The sequence below is a fragment of the Sphaeramia orbicularis genome, chromosome 24 (genome assembly GCF_902148855.1).
Source record: "Sphaeramia orbicularis chromosome 24, fSphaOr1.1, whole genome shotgun sequence".
Taxonomy (NCBI): domain Eukaryota; kingdom Metazoa; phylum Chordata; class Actinopteri; order Kurtiformes; family Apogonidae; genus Sphaeramia; species Sphaeramia orbicularis.
The window spans coordinates 38,785,024-38,811,703 of record NC_043979.1 but is presented as its reverse complement, the minus strand read 5'-3'; the positions used below and the strand labels follow the sequence as shown (position 1 = coordinate 38,811,703).

The following is a 26,680-nucleotide window of genomic DNA, read 5'->3' as shown; positions in this document are numbered from 1 at the left end:
AGATCCATGGCAGGAGTTTTGGGTCATATTTAAAAGCATTTTCGTTGTCCAACTACTTTTAAACCTTTAAAAATGAGGAATAAGTAAAAAAAAAAAAAAAAAAAAGTTTCTCAAATGCAGTCCGGTCCAATCCAGTCTAAAATGGTTGTAATTCCTAAATGGTTAATGCAATATTTTTGTTAAACCTCTTGAATTAAAGCTGAAAGTCCACACTTTAATCACATCTTGGTTGCTTCATATCCACTGAACAGCGGTAAAACTACAAAAACATTGCATCACTGTCCAAATTCCATAGCACTAGCATTACATAGCCAAACAAACACATGCTAAACCCTTTATCCAATCTACCTATTGAGAAATTTACCTATGAACCAGTTTTTCACTTACAGAAGACTAAACTGAGGGCACAAAAACCTACGAATAAGCAGCGACTGGTGATGTCCATGGGTTCCAGATTCATGGCAGGAGTTTTGGGTCATATTTAGAAGCATTTTAGTTTGTCCAACTACTTTCAAACGTCTAAAAATGAAGGAATAGGTTTGAAAAAGGTTCCTCAATTTCCTGAGAAAGGATCAATAAAGAAGTCTAGCCCGGTCCGGTCCAATCCAGTCTAAAATGGTTGTAATTCCTAAACAGTTAATGCAATATTTTTGTTAACTGTCTTGAATTAAAGCTGAAAGTCCACACTTTAATCACATCTTGGTTGCTTCATCTCATATCCACTGTACAGTGGTAAAACTACAAATGTACTAGCATTACATAGCCAAACAAACACATGCTAAAGCCTTTATCCAATCTACCTATTGAGACATTTAGCTATGAACCAAATTTTCAGTTACAGAAGACTAAACTGAGGGCACAAAAACCTATAAATAAGCAGCGACTGGTGATGCCCATAGGTTCCAGATTCATGGCAGGAGTTTTGGGTCACATTTAGAAGCATTTTAGTTTGTCCAACTATTTTTAAACCTCTAAAAATGAAAGAATAGGTTTGAAAAAGGTTCCTCAATTTCCTGAGAAAGGATCAATAAAATAATCTAGTCCGGTCCGGTCCAATCCAGTCTAACATGGTTGTAATTCCTAAATGGTTAATGCAATATTTTTGTTAAACCTCTTGAATTAAAGCTGAAAGTCCACACTTTAATCACATCTCGGTTGCTTCATATCCACTGAACAGCGGTAAAACTACAAAAACATTGAATCACTGTCCACATTACATAGCACTTGCATCACCTAGCCAAACAAACAAAATGCGAAACCCTTTATCCAATCTACCTACTGAGATGTTTTCCTCTAAACCACTCCCGTGACACAGTGGGATACATTTTTTTTATGAGGAATGAGGTTAAGAAAAACTGATCAGTAAACGTATGTGTTGGAATCACCTATTTTCACTTAAGGTTTGGGGACACCCTTAGCATAACGGCACATAGTTCATCCAGATGGATAGAGCGCTCCAGAGGCAGACCATCATATAAAGAAGGATAGTCTGTCCTTTAATGGATATTACACTGGACTTGCCAAATGACCCATCAGTTATGAATACTTAAGTTATCCGTCTGTATTTTCAACAGGTCTTAAGGGGGAAGGAAAAGACCTCCTAATGAAGCCAGACTTGTGTCGAATCGCGTTTGGCAATAAGTTGTAGCTGCTGCTTTTAATCTTCTTAGACAACCAGATGGGAGGGATTTACCCCACTAGGAAATATCAAATGCAGTCAGTGGATCTGCCCATCATTAATTTATGCACTTTCAGATAGTATTATCTTCCTGACAATCTTTGTATTGTCTTATATGCAAAACTTCACCCATCTCAGCTAAAAAAAAAAGAAGAAGAAAAGAAGAAAAAAGGTGGTATAAATTCGTCACGCCCACTTGGTCTAAATAGAATCGGCTCATAACATTATAAAACTCTGTGAGGTTGTTTATAATAGAAATTCTGCTGCTAAAATATGTTGATAATAAATTCCTCCACAGCCGAAACAGTTAAATGCTTCTAGGAAATTGAGTGATTAATGTTTTGTGGTTCTGGGAGTTGGTTTTCAGTCAAACCGCTGAGAAATCTGGCTTGCTGCTGGGCAAACATTTTGCTCTTTTTAGAGAAAAAAACAAACATTTGCTGCATTTTTAATTGAATATTCCCTGTTATAATATTTTATAATTTATGTTTGAACAAATTTGAATATGTTACAAGGCGTTCTTTGCTTAACCCATGAAGACCCAGTGTTACTTTTGTGTCAGTTGTCTCCAGGGTGTGATTTGTCCAAAAACCGCCAGAGGGGGTCGGAGCGGGGGGGCAGCAGTTTTATAAGTGGGGGTGCGGTCCATAACTAACTTAACTCTTTCATGCATGACTTATGAGAATGCATGACGATGTGATTTTTTTTTTTTTTTTTTTTCATGGGGTTATAAAAATGTCCATGCATTTAATTTTGGAAGAAAAGAAATGTGTGTTTAAAACCCAATATCATAAAGTACGGAAAAGAATTAGGGCCACTGGAAAAAAAAAAACAAAACAAAAAAAAAACTAAGGTCCAATATGTATTTCTTATTATTATGATGATGAAAAAAAAAATGTCAGAATTCTAAAATTAAAGTCAGAATTCTGAGAAAAGTCAGAATCTGGAGAAAAAAGTTAGGATTCTGAGATTAACGTCAGAATTCTGAGGAAAAAGTCAGAATTCTGAGAAAACAACAACAAACAAAAAAAAACAAAAACAAAAAATAAAACAAAACAGAATTTGGAGTTTAAAGTCAGAATTCTGAAAAAAAAAGTCAGAATTCTGAGTTTTAAGTCAGAATTCCGAAAAAATAGTCAGAATTCTGGAAAAAAAAAGTCAGAATTCTGAGATTAAAGTCAGAATTCTGGAGAAGAAAAAAAAGTCAGAATTCGGCATTTAAAGTCAGAATTCTGACTTTTTTACTCAAAATAATAATAATATTTTATAATTTATGTTTGAACAAATTTGAATATGTTACAAGGCGTTCTTTGCTTAACCCATAAAGACCCAGTGTTACTTTTGTGTCAGTTGTCTCCAGGGTGTGATTTGTCCAAAAACCGCCAGAGGGGGTCGGAGCGGGGGGGTGGGGGCAGTTTTATATGTGGGGGTGCGGTCCATAACTACACTGAACAAAAATATAAACGCACCGCTTTTGTTTTTGCTCCCATTTTTCATGAGCTGAACTCAAAGATCTAAAACTTTTTCTGTGTACACACAAGGTTTATTTCTCTCAAATATTGTTCACAAATCTGTCTAAATTTGTGTTAGTGAACACTTCTTCTTTGCTGAGATAATCCATCCACCTCACAGGTGTGGTATATCAAGATGCTGATTAGACAGCAGGATTTTTGCACAGGTGTGCCTTAGGCTGGCCACAATAAAAGGCCACTCCAAATTGTGCAGTTTTATCACACAGCACAATACCACAGATGTCACAAGTTTTGAGGGAATATGAAATCGGCATGCTGACTTCAGGAATCTCCACCAGAGCTTTTGCCTGTGAGTTGAATGTTCATTTCTCTACCATAAGCCATCTCCAAAGCTGTTTCAGAGAATTCATGAAGAAGACTGTGTGAGGAAAATGGTGGTCACACCAAATACTGACTGGTTTTCTGACCCCCCTGGACCACCCAATACAGTAAAAGTGCACATTTTAGAGTGGCCTTTTATTGTGGCCAGCCCTAAGTCACACCTGTGCAATAATCCTGCTGTCTAATCAGCATCTTGATATGCCACACCTGTGAGGTGGATGGATTATCTCAGCAAAGGACAAAGGAGAAGTGCTCACTAACACAGATTTAGACAAATTTATGAACAATATTTGAGAGAAATAGGCCTTTTGTGTTCGTAGAAAAAGTTTTAGATCTTTGAGTTCAGCTCATGAAAAATGGGAGCAAAAACAAAAGTGGTGCGTTTATATTTTTGTTCAGTGTAACTTAACCCTTTCATGCATGACTTATGAGAACCTTAGACAAGATTTTTTTCTTGAGTGTTTTTATTCCCCCTTAGGCATGAAAAAAACAATGTGATTGATTTTTTTTTTTTTTTTCATGGAGTTACAAAAATGTCCATGCATTTAATTTAGAAAGTAAAGAAATGTGTGTTTAAAACCCAATATCAGAATGTACGGAAGAGAATTAGGGCCACTAGAAAAAAAAATAAATAAATAAGGACCAATATGTATTTCTTATTATTATTATGATGAAAAAAAAAGTCAGAATTCTGAAATTAAAGTCAGAATTCTGAAAAAAAAAACAAAAAAAACAAAAACAAAAAAAAAACAGAATTTGGAGTTTAAAGACAGAATTCTGAAAAAAAGTCAGAATTCCGAGTGTAAAGTCAGAATTCAGAATGAAAAATTCAGAATTCTGAAAGTCAGAATTCTGGAAAAAAAAAAGTCAGAATTCTGAGATTAAAGTCAGAATTCTGGAGATGACATTTTCAGGAAATGTTGATACTGGCACAAGGAACAAATAAACTCTGCTGGTTATCGGGGGCTGGGTGGGAGGGGGATTTTGACAAAATTTTCAGGAAATGTTGATACTGGCACAAGGAACAAATAAACTCTGCTGGTTATCGGGGGGTGGGTGGGAGGGGGATTTTGACAAAATTTTCAGGAAATGTTGATACTGGCACAAAGAACAAATGATTAAATTTTGGTGGTGATTGGAATTTTTGGGAGTGGGGGTGGGGTGGGCTGATCTGCCTTGGCGGAGGTCTGCGCTCTCCGACTACTTTTCCAGTTATTGGATAAAATTAGCGGGTTTGAAAAACGCCAAATTTTTTTTAAACAGTTTGACACCAAAATTAAAAATTCATCCCTGCATTCATTGAGCGAGCAAATGTTGCCGGAAAAGAAACAGCGAAGGGAGGAAGGAGGAGGGAGGGGTGGGGGTGGGGGGTGGGGGTAGACATTCAGATGCTGGCTGTGATATCCACCATTCATCAGGACTCGGGACTGAGGTGTGGAGTCAGGCGGAGAAGGGTCAGGGTGACGGATGCTCTTTGGCGAGCGCTCACTGGAAACCCATACTGCTGATCCACAGCTAATAATAGACAAGCCACTGCAGACACACGGCGGAAGGCGTGCTCTCTCAGCTCTTTGAAAGCTTGTAAAAACAAAAGTTCTACCGTCCCCGCTGTTTGTCTGCGGCGCTGTTGAAAACTTTGTCGTTGTTTGGGAGTCAGGTTAAGCTACCCGATTTGCTGACATTTCTACAGTTTGACAGAGTCTATAACTAACAAAAGCTGTCACTTGAGTCAAAACTATTTCCCTTATGTGTTCCCCGCTGCTGACACTGTGGCGGAAAGTTTGCAAGAATCGTTAAAAATGTGCTAAGAATACACAAGCCAAAATTACCCACAATGCCCATTTATCTCCGTCCTTTCAGATCCGAGAGTATAAACTGTTTTGCGCTTGTTTAACAATCCACAAATTCCCATCACACCTAAAATATGCTTTCAGACACACTTATTCCCAAGTCTGAATCCATATCGCTTGCGTGGTTTCCTGGCTTACGCCGCTGTTAAAGCAAAGACAAGAAAAAGCTTCCTTGTTCAATTCAGTCGACAACTTTGATACCGCGCAGCAAGCTCAGAGGCAAATAGTATTGAATGAAAGCACACAGCAGGAAAAAGGAGTGCACAGCAGGAAGAGGAAGGATGGCAATGGATTTGATAGCAGTGGAAAGTTTTTCCACCCTGCAAAACCCGTGTGCAAAAGCTGGAAAAATGGAGATTTCATAGTTTCTGATTGGATTCCACAAAATAATAGAGTTAGCAGAGGTTAATGAGGAATATGAAATAAAGATTTAAGCCTTTATAGGACACTGATAAAAAATAGTCAAAATTAGAGATTGGGGGTAGGAGTATATACGTTTTGATTTCTTCATTCGACTTTTCAAGCATGTTTGATGTAATTTATTTTAATTTTGTTTTTCTCTTTCTCTTTCTCTTTTAATTTTGTTTTTCTCTTTTAACTTGTTTTTCTCTTTCTCTTAATTTTGTTTCTCTTTTCTCTTTTAATTTGTTTTTCTCTTTCTTTTAATTTTGTTTTTCTCTTTCTCTTTTAATTTTGTTTTTCTCTTTTAACTTGTTTTTCTCTTTCTCTTAATTTTGTTTCTCTTTTCTCTTTTAATTTGTTTTTCTCTTTCTTTTAGTTTTGTTTTTCTCTTTTCTCTTTCTCTTTTAATTTTGTTTTTCTCTTTTCTCTTTTAAATTTGTTTTTCTCTTTTCTCTTAATTTTGTTTTTCTCTTTCTCTTTTCTCTTAATTTTGTTTTTCTCTTTTTCTCTTTCTCTTTTCTCTGTTAATTTTGTTTTTCTCTTTTCTCTCTTTTAATTTTGTTTTTCTCTTTTCTCTTTCTCTTAATTTTGTTTTTCTCTTTCTCTTAATTTTGTTTTTCTCTTTTCTCTTTCTCTTTTGTGATGCTATAAACATGGAGATTTCATAGTTTCTTATTGGATTCCACAAAATAATAGTCAGAATTATATACGTTTTTACTTCTTCATTCTATTTTTCGAGTATGTTTGATTTAATTTATTTTAATTTAGTTTTTCTCTTTTCTCTTTCTCTTTTCTCTTTTAATTTTGTTTTTCTCTGTTCTCTTTTGTCTTTTGTTATGCTATAAAAATGGAGATTTCATAGTTTCTTATTGGATTCCACGAAATATTAGTCAAGAGTTAGCAGAGGTTAATGAGGCATATGAAATAAAGATTTAACCCTTTATTGAGCACTCATAGAAGTAATCAAAATTAGAGATTGGGGGTAGGAGTATATATGTTTTTACTTCTTCCTACTCCTTTTCGAGCATGTTTAATTTGATTTATTTTAATTTAATTATTTTTTCTCTCTTCTGTTTTGTTTACTTATTTACCTTTTATGTATCATTACTGATATTTTGTTGGTTGGTTTTGTTTTGATTTCACTTTCTACATGTTCAAAATAAAGATTAGGGGAAAAAAAATTTTAAAAAAATTCAACCACAGTGTGTTATTGGAGGACCTAACAAAAATTTTGAATCTTTTGTGAAATTTTTCAAAAATGTTTAAAAAACATGACAAATTCATGGGGCCCAGCATTTGGGGGGGGGGGGGGGGGGGGCAATAGAGCAGGTTAGAAGGTGTGAAACTTTCATGTAAGATCTGATGTACAAACCCTCCCCGGTCTGACAGACTGAGAAGATAGTAAGTTTGTAAAGGGTCCCCAACGTTTATGCTTTCATGGGGTCCACAACATTTAGTGCCGCCCCTGAGATGAGTTCTAGTATTTTTAGTTCTGATTGAAGAGTATTCCTGGCAGAGGGAGGGGGCCAAACTGAAGACTTGCTTCCCCATTTCAGTTAAAACCCTGGGAACATTCAGATGATAAATATCACATGTCCGTAGAGTATAAGGCAGTGTTTTTAACCTTGAGGTCAGGACCCCAAGTGGGGTCGCCTGAAATTTCTAGTAATTGATAAAAATTAAGAAAATCTTACTAATAAAAAATATATGGGGAGTTGAGAGGGATGATCACAATCCATAAAAGACATGATGAAGTGTGAAGCTGAAACTGAAGCACTGTGGTTCTGTTTATCTGTCAAATGTTCATTGTGGTCGGTTTCAGATGCTGCAGCTCTTTCATAATTCATAGTTTGAGCTCTTGTTTGTTCAGTATTAATTGTCAGCCTTGTAAATCCAAGCTGGACTGACTGTACATATCCTGACCAAGGAAAATCAAATTCTCACTTTGTGCAGTAATCTACAACTGGATTTACTGCCTCCATCCATAATAATATACATTATATTAACTAAATGTCATCTAAAATTAACGTTTATTTGCAACATAGTATAGCAAACTATTACATGATCAAAAACAAATTAATTTTATCAACAAAAAAAAAAAGTCTCTGTTTTGAATGTCTGGGGTCGCCAGAAATTTGGGTTGTTAAAATGGGGTCACAAGCCACAAAAGGTTGGGAACCACTGGTATAATGGTATAAGGGCTATTGGTTCTCTGAAGAAGACAAGATAAATATGATGCATGTAATATTACATTGTACATACATTGTAATGTATGTGGAAATTACCAAAAATAGTCACGGGCCTAATAAAGGGTTAAAAAGAGAACTTGTAGAGTTAATGTGTTCAGATTTCACAATCAGCACAGTTAAATGAATCACATAAAGTGCAAGAGCTACAGTAATCTTATGTTCTATAAGAGGGTACAGAAAATTACACAGCGATTTTCATTAAAAGAGCAAAAAACACATTAAATATAAATGCATTGGCTTCACTAAGCGAAGAATTTCAACTGTTATGTGAAGGAATTAAAAGCATTGTCGGATACTGTTAAGGTAATAAGACAAATTATCGACTTCTAAGTGTACTGCGTAGAGAAAAAAGTATCTCAAGAGCTTATCGAATATGTTCTTCCCCCCCCCCCCCCAACTTTAAAGTATAGTGCAGACTTGTACTAGTGATGCTACGCAGTTAAACACAGGGGATTGTCTTCCCTCCCGCTGAAAGCTGGTCTGAGGCGAAAATAAATGTAAAACACATCTGAGTCAGAAAACCATTTGGATGTTTAAGCTGGAGGAAGAACCCTGAAGAGAAGAAAGATCAGATGTGTATTACAGGCTTTTTATACTTCGTCAGTGTAAATCACAGTGAGCGAAATGAGATGCAGTAGTAAACCCCCCCCCACACACACACACACACACACAACCCTTTCTTCCAACCCTCGCCCACTCAGCCCACCCTAGTCCCTGGAGAGGTGTAACTGTAGGGGTTTGGAGACAAGAGATGAGCTCCCTTGGGGGATTCAGTACTAGAGTCTGTAATGCCCTAGGTGCAGGGGGAGGATATTAGCTTATCTGAGAACGGGAGAAAAGAAGCCAGAGAGATGGTCCTACATACTAAACACACAAAATCCACCCTCTTTCTCGTGTCGATGTAGTCCTGAGTGACTCTTGTTATCTCAGCGTGCTTCCAGCGCTACGACACGACCAATGAGGTGAGCATCAGCTTGAGCGTTACGATAATCTCATTATCTTAAACAAGCCGCGTGGCTCGGAGTCTAAGTACCGCGGACACTGCAGCAGCACAGCCACTTACATGTTGTGTGTAGGCGTGTGCACATGTGTTAATGTGCGCCCCCGGCTACTCAGTCGGCTAAACCCTTCCAGCTTTTATGAATGGGCTCTCCTTGAGGTCAGGAGATTGCCGGTAAGACTGTAAAACCATGTATTGTGAGAGTATGAATAGATTGAACGGCGGTAAGTGTGTTGAACATGCAAAACACCAATAAGCTACAAGCACTGTTGGGAGTAATGAGTTACAAAAGTAATGCATTACACTAATGGATTGTTTTTTGCTGTAACGCAGTAGTGTCAGGCATTACTAATCAATTGTCAGTAGTATTTTACTCAAACATGTTCAATAGCGCTTGCGTTACAACACACTTGTCGCCCATAAATTAACCCTGTAAAGCCTGAACCATTAAATCATTGACAGAAAATCCCACTTCTTTGAAACCGGAGCCTTTATTGGTCCTTCTGAACAACCCCCCAATTTTTTTTTAAATATAAATTTCCATGTGTGAGTTTCAATTTGTATCATATTTGATACATCAGGTCTCAGTGCTCAGATATTATTTTTGAATTGAACTGAATTGCAGGATTGCGCTGACAAAATGAAACACGTTCATACCTGGTTTGTAGAGTAACATTGAAAAATATATTTTTAAAAGAAATATGAGCATTATAAATGTTCTGTTTGTCACTGTTATCATAACCCTGTAAAGCCTGAACCATTAAATCATTGACAGAAAATCCCACTTCACTGAAACCGGAGCCTTTATTGGTCCTTCTGAACAACTCCCCAATTTTTAAAAAAAAATATAAATTTCCATGTGTGAGTTTCAATTTTGTATCATATTTGATACATCAGGTCTCAGTGCTCAAATATTATTATTTTTGAATTGCTGGATTGCACTGAACAAATGAAATGCATTCATACCCGGTTTATAGAGTTACATTGAAAAATATGTTTTTAAAAGAAATATAAGCATTATAAATGTTGTTTTTCAGTGTCATCTTAACCCTGTAAAGCCTGAACCATTAAATCATTGACGGAAAATTCCACTTCTTTGAAACTGGAGCCTTTATTGGTCCTTCTGAACAACCCCCCTTTTTTTTTTTTTTTTTTCAAATATCATTTTCCATGTATGAGTTTCAATTTTGTATCATAATTGATACATAGGGTCTCAATGCTCAAATATTATTATTTTTAAACAAACAAAAACATAATATAACATAAAATTCCCTTCAACTTTCAGCTCTCCCATCACTCCGTACATTTAAACAGAAACTACATAATTCCCGAGTTGACTGTTGCACGTGTTGACTGTCCCTGTCTACTCTTTTCCCATACACTCCAGTAGTTATTTTTGTTGTTTCTAACCTCATAGTCACTTCACCATTGGTTGCGAGTCTTGAGTTCATCTGTACTGTTTTCTTTTGTCCATTTTTCTTTTGTTCTGTTTTGTCACTGTTTTTGTCTGTTGGGGCCTCTTGCCAGGTCATCATTGTAAATAAGAAGCTGTTCTCAAAAGATTTTACCTGGTAAAATAAAGTACTACTACTACTACTACTACTACTTACTACTACTAAAATTTGTTTTGATTTGATTTGATTTATCTCCCCTTTATGTGAAGCACTTTGTAACATGTTGTTTTAAAAATTGCTATATAAATAAAGCTTTACTTAGTTACTTACTACTGCTGCTACTACTACTACTACGACTACAAATAATGTCTAACAAATTGGTAATTCCTTTTCAAAATTGACAAAGTTCTGCCTCCTTCCTCATTAATGACAGTCTTGTAGTGTCACTGGAAAGGCCTCTGGTGAATGAACTCCTCCCCCTGGTGGATTATCAGTGTATTACATGTATCTAATTGTATACATCAGGTTTTTCAAGAGAAAAAAAACCCACACTGATCATGTAGAGGGCTTCAGAACTCATGTATCAAATATGATACGTTTGGTGTTATAGGGTTGATTGCTCAAATGAAAACAAAAGACAGCAAGACCGTGAGAACTAAAAAAATGTGATAGAAGATAAAAGTTCTGTTTCCTGTTGGTGTTTTGCCAATGGGTGAAGACAGCAGAAGGCTGTACATTGTCCACATGGATGCACAGCCGCAGAAAAAATTATTAGATCACTCCTTGTTTTCTTCAATTTCTTGTTCATTTTAATGCCTGGTACAACTAAAGGTACATTTGTTTGGACAAATATAATGATAACAACAAAAAAGCTCATAAGAGTTTAATTTCAGAGCTGATATCTATCCATTTTCCATGGAATTCTTGATAATAACCCAAATCACTTCAGTTCTTCCATCAATATCTATGGCATTGTACTGACAAAAACAGTGCTTTTATTCATTCCATGTTTTCTTTTCTGTCTGTTTTAGTCACATGATACACACAGGAGTTAGTACTGGATTGCATAACCTGTGTTTTTGATGACTTTTGATGGTCTAATAATTTTTCCGCTACGGTCCTTGTCAATCAGCGTTGTAGAAGATGACGGTGTTGAGCCTCTGAACGTCCAAATGGGTCATATCTGACGACCATGAAAAGACAACAAATTACATTTTACACCAATTATTTACATGTATAAATAGGTTTAGTGGTTCAGAAGTTATTAAACATTTTAAATCGGTGGATGGGGTTTTAATTACAAATCAGAATAAAGTTGAAGGTAATTACATTAAAAACAGAGAAAACGTGACTTTTTGATCAAAATCTAGCCTTAACTGAACATAAAACAAGTGTGTCCATCCACTGTCATTGATCCAACTCCATGGGTTTTACTGGTGAATCAATGTTGTAGAAGATGATGGTGTTTCCACGGTAACAACAGATGGGTCATATCTGATGACCATGAAAAGACAACAAACTGCATTTTACACCAATTATTTACTTGTATTATTAGGCTTAGTGGTTCAGAAGTTATTAAGCATTTTAAATCAGTAGATGGTTTTAAATGCCATTGGCTGTTTGGGTCTGTATGGGTTACATAACGGTGTAAACATCAAAATGAGACCAAAGAAACTGGGTTGACTGGTATCACACAATGACGTATGGAGAATATAAGAGGGTTGAGGTGGGACGCGGTGTGAAGAGTTTCATTTCAGAGCTGATATCTAGACATTTTCCATGGTTTTGTTGATTATAACCGAAATCACTTCAGTTCTTCCATCAATATCTATGGCATATTACTGACAAAAACAGTGCTTTTTAATTTAATTGCAGAGTTGAGCCATTTTCCATGTTTTTTTGATAATAACCAAAATCACTTAAAGGGGTCATATTTTGCTAAACCCACTTTTTTTTAGTCTTTGGTTCATTTATCTGTGTATTTGGACCCTAATAGTTCATAAAGTTTGAATTTGAACCCTCCTGGTGTTGCAAAGCTATCTTTAGATTCATTCCAGCCATGGTTTTCTTGATAATAACCAAAGTTCTTCCATCAATATCTATGGCGTTGCACTGACAAAAACAGTGCTTTTAGGCATTCCATGTTTTCTTTTCTGTTTGTGTTAGTCACATGATACACACAGGAGTTAGTACTGGATTGCATAATCATTGTTTTTAATGACTTTTGATGGTCTAATAATTTTTGACATCACCCACCTGGACATTCAGTGGTTGCAGATGCTAGCATTATGATTTTTTTTTTTTTTTTTCCAGATTTTTATTTAGAAATATTAAGAAAAGTTCAACATACATTTAAATTACATTGTGGTCATGTAACAAGTATATGACCAATGACCAGTCTTTCCATTCTCAACATTTCAGTTTTTCTTTTTCTTTTTTTGTTAATAAACAAAACAATTGAACAGTGAACAATGGATCCATTGTTACAGAAAGAAAACACATACGAAAGACCAAGAGACTTTGACCTTCTCTCTCTAAAGAAAAAAAGAAAAATAAATAAATAAATAAAATATGAAAAGTAGACTTAAGTAGTTGAATTACACAAAAAACAACACAATTCCAGATACATTGTCATTATATTGTCATTTCTTGTACATTTAGGGTTCCAACAGATTGTGTTTGGTAAGTGTAAACAAAAAATATCCACTTTGACCATAGATTTGAAAATTTGTTCATTTGTAATCGAAGGGAGAAGGTTAGTCTTTAGCATAATGAAATTTTATTAAAATTTTCTTTCTATTTTCCTGGTCCGGCCCACTTGAGATCACATTGGGGCTTATGTGGCCTTTGAGCTAAAATGACTTTGACACTCCTGCACTGGGGGATCTGTATACAACCGTAAATTATCAAGATGCAGTCCATCATTGACACATGCCAAGTCTAGGGGGGGATCTGAGAAGCTGCATCTCGATTTTTATTGGTTTGTCATCTTTTATTTATGGACACACACTACAGCCTCTGTGGGAGCCAATAAAACCTCATGACTCAATGCTTTAAACATCTGGACCTTTAACAAAATGAAGCTGCCCTTTGCAACAACTCTAATATGCAAAGACAATCTGCGCTCAACATTTCAAGCCCTGCTCTTTTATACCGACTTAGAATAACAAAAAAACATCGCCTACAGTGACTAATATTGTGTTTATTTACTCTTTTCCGAACAAGAAACCGAAATTTTAGGAATTACTATGATTAGCCTCAATGTCCTTTTTGGCTAGATAGCAAAAAAATAAAAAATAAAATAAAAAAAATCCAGTTAAGAGTTGGCTGTAAAAGTCTCCCTGAGCAAAACAAACGTCGGCTTCATCTTTGTTAAACAACATAATAGAGCTGTTTTCGAGGAAGACAGACCTGTCACATTCTATGAGATGAAACAGGAAGTAGAAAGTCCCATTCCCTCCTAGTCAGCAGCCTCTTTTCGTGCCATCATCAGTTTTAAAATGCAGATGAGAGGAGACTAACACGCCGAGGTGTGTGTCTGCATATGCGTGATACACACACACACACACACACACACACACACACACACACACACATATACACACAAGCCTTAAAAGATGTAATAAACCGCTGAAAAAGTCGAGGTTTGCTCTGTGTGAATAAACTCCGGAACATCCACACATCCTTCACTGTATACACTTGTGTTCATGAATATGTGATTTAATTCCCAGCCTCTGCATTAAAAGATACTCTGTAGATCAGAAGTGGGAAGAATGACTGAAAGCTGTTAGAGAAGAAAGGAAATAGGGAGAGATTTGCCTACCTCATCGTAAGTGTAGCGATAGTCAGCCTTCTTTGATTTCAGATCCCACAGGACCACGATCCCCGACTCAAATCCAATTATAAGCTGGAGAGGAAGAGCGACAGGCAGTCAGTGAGATAGGTGGGAAAGATGACAGTGAGGAGATAGAATAGACCCCATGATGTGTGGAAAAAAAAAGAAGTAATATATTTGACATTCATGCCCAGCGTGAAAGGAAGTCAGGTCTGAGGAGACGACAGCGGCTCAGGCACAGATCTGGACACCCCGGTTCACCAGGGATGCTAACATAAAATGATTTTTTTTTTTTTTTTTTTTTTGAGAATACCTTTAGTGTAACGCCGCTGGGATTATGGTGTTATTTGGGTGCTTCTATAAAACTGGGTTCATTTTGGGATTAAATTGGCTTTTTAGACCCAATAATAAAAGACAAATGTAGACATATTTCCCCCCAGGATGTACCTAATGATGTACCTAATGATGACCTCAGATAAATACAAAAAAAGTATACTCTTGCTCTAAGCCATCCCAGAATTAATGAATTTTTAATCAAATATTGGGGCCAAAAATAGGACCCAAATTGGGACCTGAAAAGCTACCTAGGTGGCACTTTGTCAGCTTTTTAGACCCCAAAATAAAGAAGAAATTTAGACATGTTTCCCTTCAAGATGTACCTAATGATGACCTCAGATAAATACAAAAAAAGTATACTCTTGCTCTAAGCCATCCCAGAATTAATGAATTTTTAATCAAATATTGTGGCCAAAAATAGGACCCAAATTGGGACATGAAAAGGTACCTAGGTGGCACTTTGTCAGCTTTTTAGACCCAATAATAAAGAAGAAGTTTAGACATATTTCCCCCCAAGGACGTACCTAATGATGACCTCAGATAGATGAAAAAAAAAATTATACTCAAGCTCTGAGCCATCCCAGAATTAAGGAATTTTTAATCAAATATTGGGGCCAAAAATAGGACCCAAATTGGGACCTGAAAAGCTACCTAGGTGGCACTTTGTCAGCTTTTTAGACCCCAAAATAAAGAAGAAATTTAGACATGTTTCCCTTCAAGATGTACCTAATGATGACCTCAGATAAATGCAAAAAAAAAATAAAAAATTTTACTCTAGCTCTGGGTTAAAAATGTCCCATTCTTCCCACCCCTGGTCCTACATGATGTACAGGGTGACCTAAAAAAACGGGAATTTTTGAAGTGTGTATTGGCAGACATGAGCAAGTGGCAGCACTGCGAGACAGTGACCTTGAGCAAGTAAACACACCCCCATTTTAGTAACCATTGGCGGCTGTGCGAGAATTGTTCGGTAACCATGTGATCTCAAGACTTGGTAACGTTCCCTGGCCCCCTAGATCGCCAGATTTGTCCGTTTGTGATTTTTTCTTGTGGGGCTATCTCAAGAGTAAAGTGTACACGACTCGACCAAGAACTCTGGATGAGTTAAAACAGAGAATTCAGGATGAAATTCACAGTATCCCAGCTGAGATGTTGCAGCGGTCAATGAGGAATCTCAACAGCAGATTTCAAGAATGCATTCGTACAGGAGGACGCCATCTACAGGAAGTCATTTTTAAAAAAAGAAAATTCCATCATTGTTTCTTAAATGGCATGTTTTAAGGTTTCAATTACTATGAATAAAATATTTTTCTTCCATCACTCTTGGTTTTATTGGATTGTTAAAAAGTTCCCGTTTTTTTGTGTCACCCTGTACTTGATGATAGTAATAAAAATAGTAAAAAAAAAAAAAAAAAAAAGTACAAAGGTAAAATAAAAAAAAGAAAAAGAAAAAATAAGAAAAAATAAAGAAAAAAAGAAAATAATAAAAGCAAAGAAAGAAACAAACAAAAATTAGCCTAATAGTCGACAAACCTGCTTATTCACAATTACATCCTCCAAGCACGATATGAACATGTAATATTATTAATAGGGATGTCCGATATTGGCTTTTTTGCCAAAAACCGATATGCCGATATTGTCCAACGCTTAATTTCTGATTCCGATATCTACCGATACCACTGCCGATATATGTGGGATATTAAACTAATTTTCGGTAACATCACATATCTCCTGTCATGGAATTAACACATCATGCCTAATTTTATTGTGATGTCCCATTGGATGCATTCTCAAATGCAACAAGGCTTTCAAAATGTAAACACTGTCTGTGCAAAGAATACATACTTCAACTTAAATTGTGAAAAAAATGCCATATTTATTTATTTTCTCGCCCTCCCTCCATGAGTCTATTACAGTGTGGCAACTCTACTGTACAGTTTTGAAAACTGCACATTTCTTTCAGCTACAAACAATGCTTCGTTTACGTGTCGGTAAATGCCGGCAAAATCAAGGCATTATTTTATCAGTTTTAATGATAGGCAAAAAAAACGATAACGATATTCACCGATATTACATTTTTATGTCAATATCGGACATCCCTAATTATTAATATTATTAGAGAGTACTCACGTATATATAGCACGCCAAATAGGAAAAAAAAAAATGTGTGTATGGGAAAACTGCATTAAAAGCATTTAGTACTACCACACAATTACTTAACATTAGCGTTGTATGTTTTTGTGTGTGTTTGTGTGACTGTAGGTCTGTTTAAGGACAGAAATATTTACCTTTCCCTCGTCCATTGGGTTGTCACTTATGTGGACAACTGGTCCTGGGTGCGCCTTGGAGGACCTGAGAGAAACAACACAAGACAAGGAAAATGTTTATTTTATTAATTACATTTTTTCTTTCTTTTGTAACCCATAAAGACCCAGTGTTGCATTGGTGGCAGTTCCAATTTTTTTTTTTTCTCTCTTATTTAATTTTTCTTAAGTGTTGTATCACCATTTATTATGATATTGTCATCAGTTTTTTGCATTTTGTCATTGAAAATCATGTATTTTCTTATATGCAATTTGCTGATCATGTAAATGTTAATAAAAGCTCAGAGTAAAGTTGAAGGTTCTTATATCAGAAACAGAGAAAACTGGAGAAAAAAGTGCCTCAATCTGCCGTTATTTATCAAACTCTATGGGTTTTACAGTCGTGGAAAAAAATATTAGACTACCTCATTCCGTAATTTAACCACAATAAGAGAAATACATCTTTTTTTTGATACAGTCACAGAAAATATTATTAGACCACCCCTTGTTTTCTTCAATTTCTTGTTCATTTTAATGCCTGGTACAACTAAAGGTACATTTGTTTGGACAAATATAATGATAATAACAATAATAGCTCATAGTAGTTTGATTTCAGAGCTGATATCTATCCATTTTCCATGGTTTTCTTGATAATAACCAAAATCATTTCAGTTCTTACATCAGTATCTATGGCATTGTACTGACAAAAACAGTGCTTTTATTCATTCCATGTGTTCTTTTCTGTCTGTTTTAGTCACATCATACACACAGGAGTTAGTACTGGATTGCATAACCATTGTTTTTGATGACTTTTGATGGTCTAAAAATTTTTCCGCGAATGTACTGGTGAATCAGTGTTGTAGAAGATGACAGTGTTGCCACGGTAACTATGGAGCCTCTGAACGTCCAAATAGGTCATATCTGATGACCGTGAAAAGACGACAAACTGCCTTTTACACCAATTACTTACACGTATTATTATGTTTAGTGGTTCAGACGTTATTACGCATTTTAGATCAGTAGATGGTTTATTAACTATAACTCAGATTAAAGTTGAAGGTAATTCTATCAAAAACAGAGAAAATTTTTTTTCCTCTACATTTATGTTTTATCACCATTTCTTATCACAATATCCTATGGATTTTTCATTTTGTTGAAAATCATGTATTTTCCTATATTTAATTCTTTAATCATGTGGATGTTCATAAAAGCTCAGATTAAAGTTGAAGGTTACTATATCGGAAACAGAGAAAACTAAAGAAAAAGTGACAATTTGAGCAAAATCTGTCATTAACTGAACATAAAAACAAATGTCTCCATTCATTGTCAGTGATCCAATTCCATGGGTTTTACTGGTGAATTAATATTGTTCAAGATGTGATTTTAAAATATATTTTTTTTTCTCTATATTTATGTTTTATCCCCATTTGTTATTACATATTATCCCCTGTATTTTGCTCTTTTTTTTTTAGTGTAAATCATGTATTTTTCATATTTAATTCACTGATCATGTAGATGTTCATTAAAGCTCAGATTAAAGTTGAAGGTCATTGTATCAAAAACAGAAAACATGACTTTTTGATCAAAATCTGTCATTAATTCAACATAAACCAAATGTCTCCATCCACTGTCATTGATCCAGCTCCATGGGTTTTACTGGTGAATCAATGTTGTAGAAGATGACGGTGTTTCCATGGTAACTACGGAGCCTCTGAACGTCCAAATGGATCATATCTGATGACCATAAAAAGACGACAAACTGTATTTTACACCAATTATGTCAACATTTTGACCCATAAAGACTTGGGTGTACTTTTGTGGCAGTTCCCAGATTATTATTTTTTCTATATTTAACCTTTCTTCAGTGATTTATCACTTTTTATTATAATATTATCCTCTTCATTTTGAATTTTTGCAGTATTAACCATGTATTTTCCTATATTTCATTTACTGATCATGTAGATGTTCATAAAAGCTCAGATTAAAGTTGCTGATGATTATTCTATCAAAACAGAAAAACTGAATAAAAAGTGACTTTTTTAGCAAAATCTATCATTAACTCAATGTCAAAACAAGTGTCTCCATCCACTGTCCTTAACCCAACTCCATGGGTTTTACTGGTGAATCAATGTTGTAGATGACGGTGTTTCCACGGTAACTACGGAGCCTCTGAACGTCCAAATGGGTCATATCTGATGACCGTGAAAAGACGACAAACTGAATCTGACCTTAATTATTTACATGAACTGATGATTTTGGTCGCCAGTGGCTGTTTGGGTTTTTATGGCTTAAAATAAAGTAGAAATTGCAATTTACTTCAATATTTCAGGACAATGAAGGGAAATACATCAACAACAAGCATTAAACAACAATATTTTCGGTGTTCTGTACTTTAATCATCATTTTGATATTATAATTGAGGGTTATTATGTCGAATACAGAGAACACTTAAGAAGAAGTGACTTTTACAGTAAAATCTATTATTAACTGAACGTAAAAACAAGCATATCCAACAACTGTCATTGAGCCAACTCCATGGGTTTTACTGGTGAATCAATGTTGTAGAAGATGATGGTGTTTCCATGGTAACTACGGAGCCTCTGAACGTCCAAATGGGTCATATCTGATGACCGTGAAAAGACGACAAACTACATTTTACACCAATTATTTACATGTATTATGATGTTTAGTGGTTCAGAAGTTATTAAGCATTTTAGATCAGTTCATGGTTTATTAATTAAAACTCAGATTAAAGTTGAGGGTAATTCTATCAAAAACAGAGAAAACGCGACTTTTTTTTATCAAATTATATCAATAACTGAACATAAACCAAATGTGTCCATCCACTGTCATTGATCCAACTCCATGGGTTTTACTGGTGAATCAATGTTATAGAAGATGACTGTGTTTCCATGGTAACTACAGAGCCTCTGAAGGTCCAAATGGGTCATATCTGATGACCGTGAAAAGACGACAAACTGCATTTTACATCAATTATTTACACGTATTAATATGTTTAGTGGTTCAGACATTATTAACCCTTTCATGCATGAATTATGAGAACCTTAATCAAGATTTTTCTCCTGAGTGTTTTTGTTCTGCTTCAGGCATAAAAAAAACATGATTGAAATTTTTTTTTTTTTTTTTTTTTTATGAACCTATTTTTCATGAAGTTACAAAAAATGTCCATTCAGCTGGACACCATGTGTTTAATTTTTGAAGCAAAGAAACATGAATTTATTGTCATACTGTGTGAAAACTACGAAATAATTTTTGTAATGCTGCTAATCTGATGTTTTCTCACATTTTACCATACAGTGATCCCTCGTTTATCGCGGGGGTTACGTTCTAAAAATAACCCGCAATAGGCGAAATCCGCGAAGTAGTCAGCTTTATTTTTTACAATTATCATATCATTTTTAACACTGTAAAACCCCTCACCACACACTTTATACACTTTTCTCAGACAGGCATTAACATTTTCTCACATTTCTCTCTTGTTTAAACACTCTCAAAGTTCAAACCTTGGTAGATTTTTAAAAAAAAGGTACGGTATTATCGAATGAAACCAAAGATCAAAACCTTCAGCATGTCGAGAAGTCCAACTTTTTGTGCGATGGTTAGCATCTTCTTCTGCCTTTTGGGTGCGACCGCAGGTGCATTTGTCGGTGCAGAACGTTTCGTCGACATTATGGGTTTTGTCGGGGAGAAAACTTGCGAACATACAGCACTTCAGAGTCACGCTGCTAGCGATCGAACATTTATGTAAATTTGGCAGAAGAACGCATTCTGTACTGTACAGGAGACATGGCACAGAGGAGACTGATTGACAATGGTCTACAGTCCCTTGGCCAATCAGGACGCAGAACACAATGCACATTCATACGCTGTAAAAAAAAAAAAATGCAAAATTGCACTAAAAAAAATCAGCGAAACAGCGAAGCCATGAAAGGTGAACCGCGTTATAGTGAGGGACAACTCTACTATAATAGTTGTTATTACGCATTCAAATAATATGCAAAAAATAACAACACACAACAACTTTTTGTTAAAAAACAAAAAAAACAAAAAAAAAACTCTGTTAATTACCGTCTAATAACAATTAGCAATTGATTTACACTCAAATATGTTGCTGCAGGTCAGTTTTATCAAGAACAGCAAAGTTACAGTAACGGTATGAATTGCAGTGTATTATGGGATGGTGCATAAGTGTCAATTGTGTTGGTTGATATGCAAGTAAAACAACAAAACCCATGAATATACAAGAGAACAGCTGTAGAAGAACTGTCCACTGGAGTGACCACTGTGCATGAAAGGGTTAACCATTTTCGATCAGTAGATGCTTTTAAATCGCAGCGTCTGTTTGGGTCTTTATGGGTTAAATCATGGTGCGAACATCAAAATAAAACCAAAGACACTGGTTAGACTGGCATCACACGATGACGTACGGAGAATATAAGAGGGTTGAGGTGGGACGCCAGTGTCTTTGAACCTGCAGAAGAGTTTCACCGAGCAGGACGGAGCTGCCAATCAGTCGGAGGCTCTAAAAGGCTGTTCAGCTCAGTGAAGGTTGTGATGGATGGCTCTGTCAGGCCAAGCAGTCCCCATTGGGTATGTGTATGCGTACGTGTGTGTTGGTGTGTATGTCCATTTGCATGTCAGTGAAGAAGAAGACAGCACAAAAATACTTGCCAGCCCCCCCCTCCCCTCTCCGTCTCGGCTTTACCCTCCAGACAGCCTTATGTCAAACTCCCCCCCCCCCCCCCCCACCCGTGTCACGTGGCGGCAGAATTTACCTAACCTGGCCTGCCTTAAAGAGACGATGTGGGAACGCTAGGGAAGGTCGCGGCTGAAGGAAAGTGACTGTTAGAGCCTGAAACATAACCCCGATGCCAGAGAGCAAGGGCAGGACGCCTGACGAGGACGGAGACGGAGCTGCAGCCGCTTGGAACTAATGCAAAAGGAGGCAAAGCAAAGCATTCTTTTGGCACGTCGTTTTTTAACCTTTTATTTTTGATCATTTCTGTAAACATTAACCCTTGTATGGTGTTTTCATTTTTTACTAAAAGAAAAATGATGAGTAATTATTTTTTTTAATGATTTTTTTTCCTCTCATATCTTACGGAAAAGGATTAGGGCCACTGGAAAAAACAAACAAACAAACAAAAAAAAGGTCCAATATATATATTTTAAATTATTATGAGGAAAAAAAAGTCAGAATTCAGATTGTTCTTTCTCAGAATAATAATCTAAAAAAAATAGGACCGATGGCCCTGTAGTTTAGCAGCCAAATTAAAAGCTCTGGGAAATGTGTCCAGATGCCATTTATTATCACCCAGTTCTGTGTATTTATTCTATTACAGAAATAGCCCATGTTTTGGTCATATTCCAATCAGATGTGTAAAAAATTCAAATTCCAACTTCATATCACTTATACTGATTTATTGGAACAATCCACTTCCTATGTGTTATAATGAGAAAATTTTTCAAAGTCGCACCAAATCCAGAATCAGATCCGGATAAAAATAATTTCAATTCCTTGTGCTGACATCATCATACAGAAGCTGTATACCAAGTTTGAAGTCAATCAGAACTGGAGTTTGGGAGAAAAAGACGATTGAAATGTTTTCCCCATAAGAGCCCATGTTAAATTTTCCGTAAGTTCCCGGATCCAGAAGAAGATCCTGATCAGCATGTGGACATTATGTTTTGGTCATCTCCCATCAGGGCTGGACTGTAGAAATTTACCCTGGATATCATTTATATTTACTGAGTTATTGCATCGATCCACTTCCTATCTCTTATAATGGGGATATTTTTCAAAGTGGCACCAAATCCAGAATCCGATCCAAATAATTTCACTAACTTCTGTTGGCATCATCATAAAGAAGCTGTACACCAAGTTTGAAGTCAATCGGAATTGTAGTTTCGGAGAAGAAGACGATTGAAAGTTTTGTAACGGACGACGGACGACAACAGACACCACATGATGACAATAGTTTACAGCCTGTTAGCTGGTAAGCTAATAACAATATTTGAGCGTCGAGACCTGATGTATCAAATAGGATACAAAATTGAAACTCATACAAGGAAACTGATATTTGCAAAAAAAATTGTTGTAACGCAAGTGCTATTGAACATGTCCCGAGTAAAATATTACTGAAAATTGATTAGTAATGCCTAAAAATCATACATGGAAATTGATATTTGAAAAAAAAAAGTTTTGGTTGTTCAGAAGGACCAATAAAAGCTCCAGTTTCAAAGAAGTGGAATTTTCTGTCAATGATTTAATGGTTCAGGCTTTACAGGGTTAAGATGACGTTAAAAAAACAGAACATTTATAATACTCATTTATTTTAAAAACATATTTTTCAATGTAACTTACAAATCGGGTATGAATGTGTTTCATTTGTTCAGTGCAATCCTGTACAATTCTGCTACAAGAAAAAGGGAAAGGAATCATCCACAGCAATGCATGTATGTGTGTGTGTGTGTGTGTGTGTGTGTGTGTGTGTGTGTGTGTGTGTGTGTGTGTGTGTGTATTAGAAGGTAGCAGTTAGTGGGCAGGCAGACAGTCAGTCAGTTGTCTCTATATTTAGCCTGTTAGTGCTGGAGCCTTATTACCTAAGCTCTGCTGCAGCTGGAGCTGTTGATTTATCTAATCCCTCTTCATTGCCTGTCTCTCAGCTAACAGCCATCCACAGCAGCATGCACATGTACACACACACACACACACACACACACACACACCATGTCAGCACAATTAAGACACATCTTAACACCAACCCCGTTTGTAAAACCTACACCCGTAACAAACAATTACACTCCCGCTGAATACCAAAAAGCAACTTATGCACACAAAACCTTCGGCCTCACATCCCACGTGGCTCATTTCCTCTCATTTTTAGGATTTCACGCGCAACATTTTCTCCGTTCCCCTGTGAGACGCTGTAGCAAATCTGTTTTGTTTAAAACCTGTTGTTACACAGTAAATAAATCTGACATGAACATATTCACTGAAGTCCACAAATGCACGTCCAGGTTTTGAGATAAAGAAATCACCATGGCAACAGAGGCAGGATGGGCAGAGCGCAGACAGGCTTCCCAAAAAAATCATCCATACGCCGTCGCAAACACACAAACAAACGACGGCTGCTTAACCACTTCAACACACTCCCTGGAACCGCACATTTTTGCCCTTGTGCTAATAATGACTTTGGGGCTTCAGGGACAGACGTATTTGGGCATGTGCAAATATGAGCGCATGCATGTATCACCATGTATGCTTGTCTCAGTATGAGTATGTTGTTATTCTTACAGGGAAAACATAAATAGTTCCTTTTTCTCAATGTAAACACACCCACACGTGACAACTGGAGTCAAACTAAATGCTTGATCAGTGCATCGTCAAAGCCTAAAAATTGATCTGCACATCTAGGTATAATATTTTATTGCACTATATTTGTCTTTGTGTATCAGATAAATCTCACACTCAGTGGTGTACAGTAGTCCAGGGTATATGACGTATACCTACTTATTTTTCCGTTATCATTGCCTATACCCACTTCTACCTAACCCCCTGATGTGCACCATTCAGTAGTATCTGAGCTAAATTGCCCATATTTTCCCCAAGGACGGTGAAGCCATGACCCGCCCTCCTCTGCCTCTAATTGGCTAGAACTCGCTGCCTTCACTGATTAGATTGGTTAACTTTAGGCGTGAGGACTGATGAGCCAATCAGAGGCAGACTAGGGCGGGTCATGCCGAGGAAAACTAACTAGCTAGCTAACCAGTGGTGGTTACACCTAGAACCTGAATGGACTCTTCAGGTGCCAGTGCCACCCCAGTTGATTGACAGGTCACTGCACGTCTCGTTGAAAGATGCGCGATTATTGGAACTGCGAACGAGAAACGCAGAATAAATGTATTTCAAATGAGCGACACATATCGAGAGAACCTCCTTTCATGGAACACATAATTCTGAGGTAAGTTTTAAGGTGGTTTCAGAATGAGTCCCTGTTTAACTACTGGTCACATGACTGCACATTTAGAGAAGAGATGTTTTCGCCAAAAGTTAAACTGTGTGAGTAGGCTAACGTTATAAAAGGCTAACAATATGAAAGGCTAACGTTTTTAAAGACTACATTATCCTATGTTTGCCTCATGTTGAATACATTTACATTCATGCAGCTGCTTGTGTGACCAGTAATACATACAAACTGCTCCTGATCAGTGGTGTAGGGGTCCCTGGAGAAGTGGGTATACTCTCAATTTTTGCCTTTTTTTTTTTTAAGTAGTCTAGAAAAACGCCCTGTTTTAGAAACAGTGACATGTCAGACTACTGTATTTAGTTTACCCAAAAATCCCTCAGTAGTATTTACTCACTATTATAGAATGATCATGACTTGATCAGGAGCAGTTTGTAGGTTTTACTGGAAACACAAGCAGCTGTATGAATGGAAATGGATTCAACATGAGGCAAACATAGGATAACATTAGCCTTTCATAACATTAGCCTTCATAATGTTAGCCTACTTGTACAGTTGAACTACTGGCAACAAAATCTCTTCTCTAAATGTGCAGTCATATGACCAGTAGTTTAAGGGTGTATTCACACCTACCATGTTTGGTCCGGACCAGAGTTTGTTCCCCCAGAAAATCTGGACTTTTTTTTAGGTGTGAATACAAACATGCAAACTCTGATTTGAACCAAACAAGCGCTTCGCTCTGCTTCTGAACAGACTCTGGGCTGGTTCACTTCTGGTGTGAATATAACCGACCTCGAACCGAACCAAACCGAGGAATCTTGAGCCTTTTTGTGCTTGACGAGCCATCGTAGCTGCTGGAAGTAGCTGAGGTTTACGTGTGGTCAGAGCTAATAGCAGCAGCTATGAGCTGTAGACAGACGTGGAGTAATGAGGACATTGAATGTGCCATTGACATTTGGTCAGATGCCCGTATTATGAAACTGGCTCCGACTGAGCTTTTCATGAGTGTTAACATTATTTTCGTAAATTTGTGTCTGTAAAAAAACAATTTATATTCCGAAAATGATAACTGTATGTAGGAGCACCACGTCTATTTTCATCAACACTGGCTGTCTCTTGTTCACCCCGCCCCCAACTTTTCTGTCCAATGGCAGCACAGTTCGTCACATGCGTGCTTCTGTTCACACATTTTGGTCCACTAGCAAAAAGTGCAATGCGAATGCGATCTGACCCAAATGAAAAAAATAAAGTCTGCGTTTGATCCGAATCAAATAAGCGGACCAAAGGACTTTTCAGGTGTGAATACACCCTTAAACACCCTGAAACCACCTTAAAACTGACCTCAGAATTCTGTATTCCATAAAAGTAGGTTCTCTCGATATGTGTCACTCACTTGAAATACATTTATTCTGCTTTTCTCATTCGCATTTCCAATAACCGCTCATCTTTCAACGAGACATGCAGCAACCTGTCAATCAACTGGGGTGGCACTGGCACCTGAGGAGGTGTCCAATCAGGTTCCAGAGGTGACTGGCGCTAGTTAGCAATATTTATCTCGGCATGACCCGCCCTACTCTGCCTCTGATTGGCTCATCAGTCCTCATGCCTAAAGTTAACCAATCTAATCAGTGAAGGCATCGAGTACTAACCAATTAGAGGCAGAGGAGGGCGGGTCATGGCTTCACCATCCTAGGGGAAAAAATGGGCAATTTGGCAACAGATATTACTGAATGTGCACATCAGGGGGATTTAGAAGTGGGTATAGGCAATGCTGACGGAAAAATAAGTAGGT

The 26,680-nt window shown here is 36.7% G+C and overlaps 1 protein-coding gene across 1 annotated transcript in view; it reads right to left on the bottom strand.

The window, feature by feature from the left end:
* The window catches only part of stxbp5a (syntaxin binding protein 5a (tomosyn)), a 457,988-nt gene that overhangs the window by 158,749 nt on the left and 272,559 nt on the right, over positions 1 to 26,680 (bottom strand). The window contains exons 6-7 of the mRNA XM_030128552.1: positions 16,886 to 16,949; positions 14,250 to 14,333 (exon numbers count right to left, since the gene is read on the bottom strand). Of these exons, the coding sequence (XP_029984412.1) occupies positions 14,250 to 14,333; positions 16,886 to 16,949 (148 nt within the window). The remainder of the gene's footprint in view (positions 1 to 14,249; positions 14,334 to 16,885; positions 16,950 to 26,680) is intronic.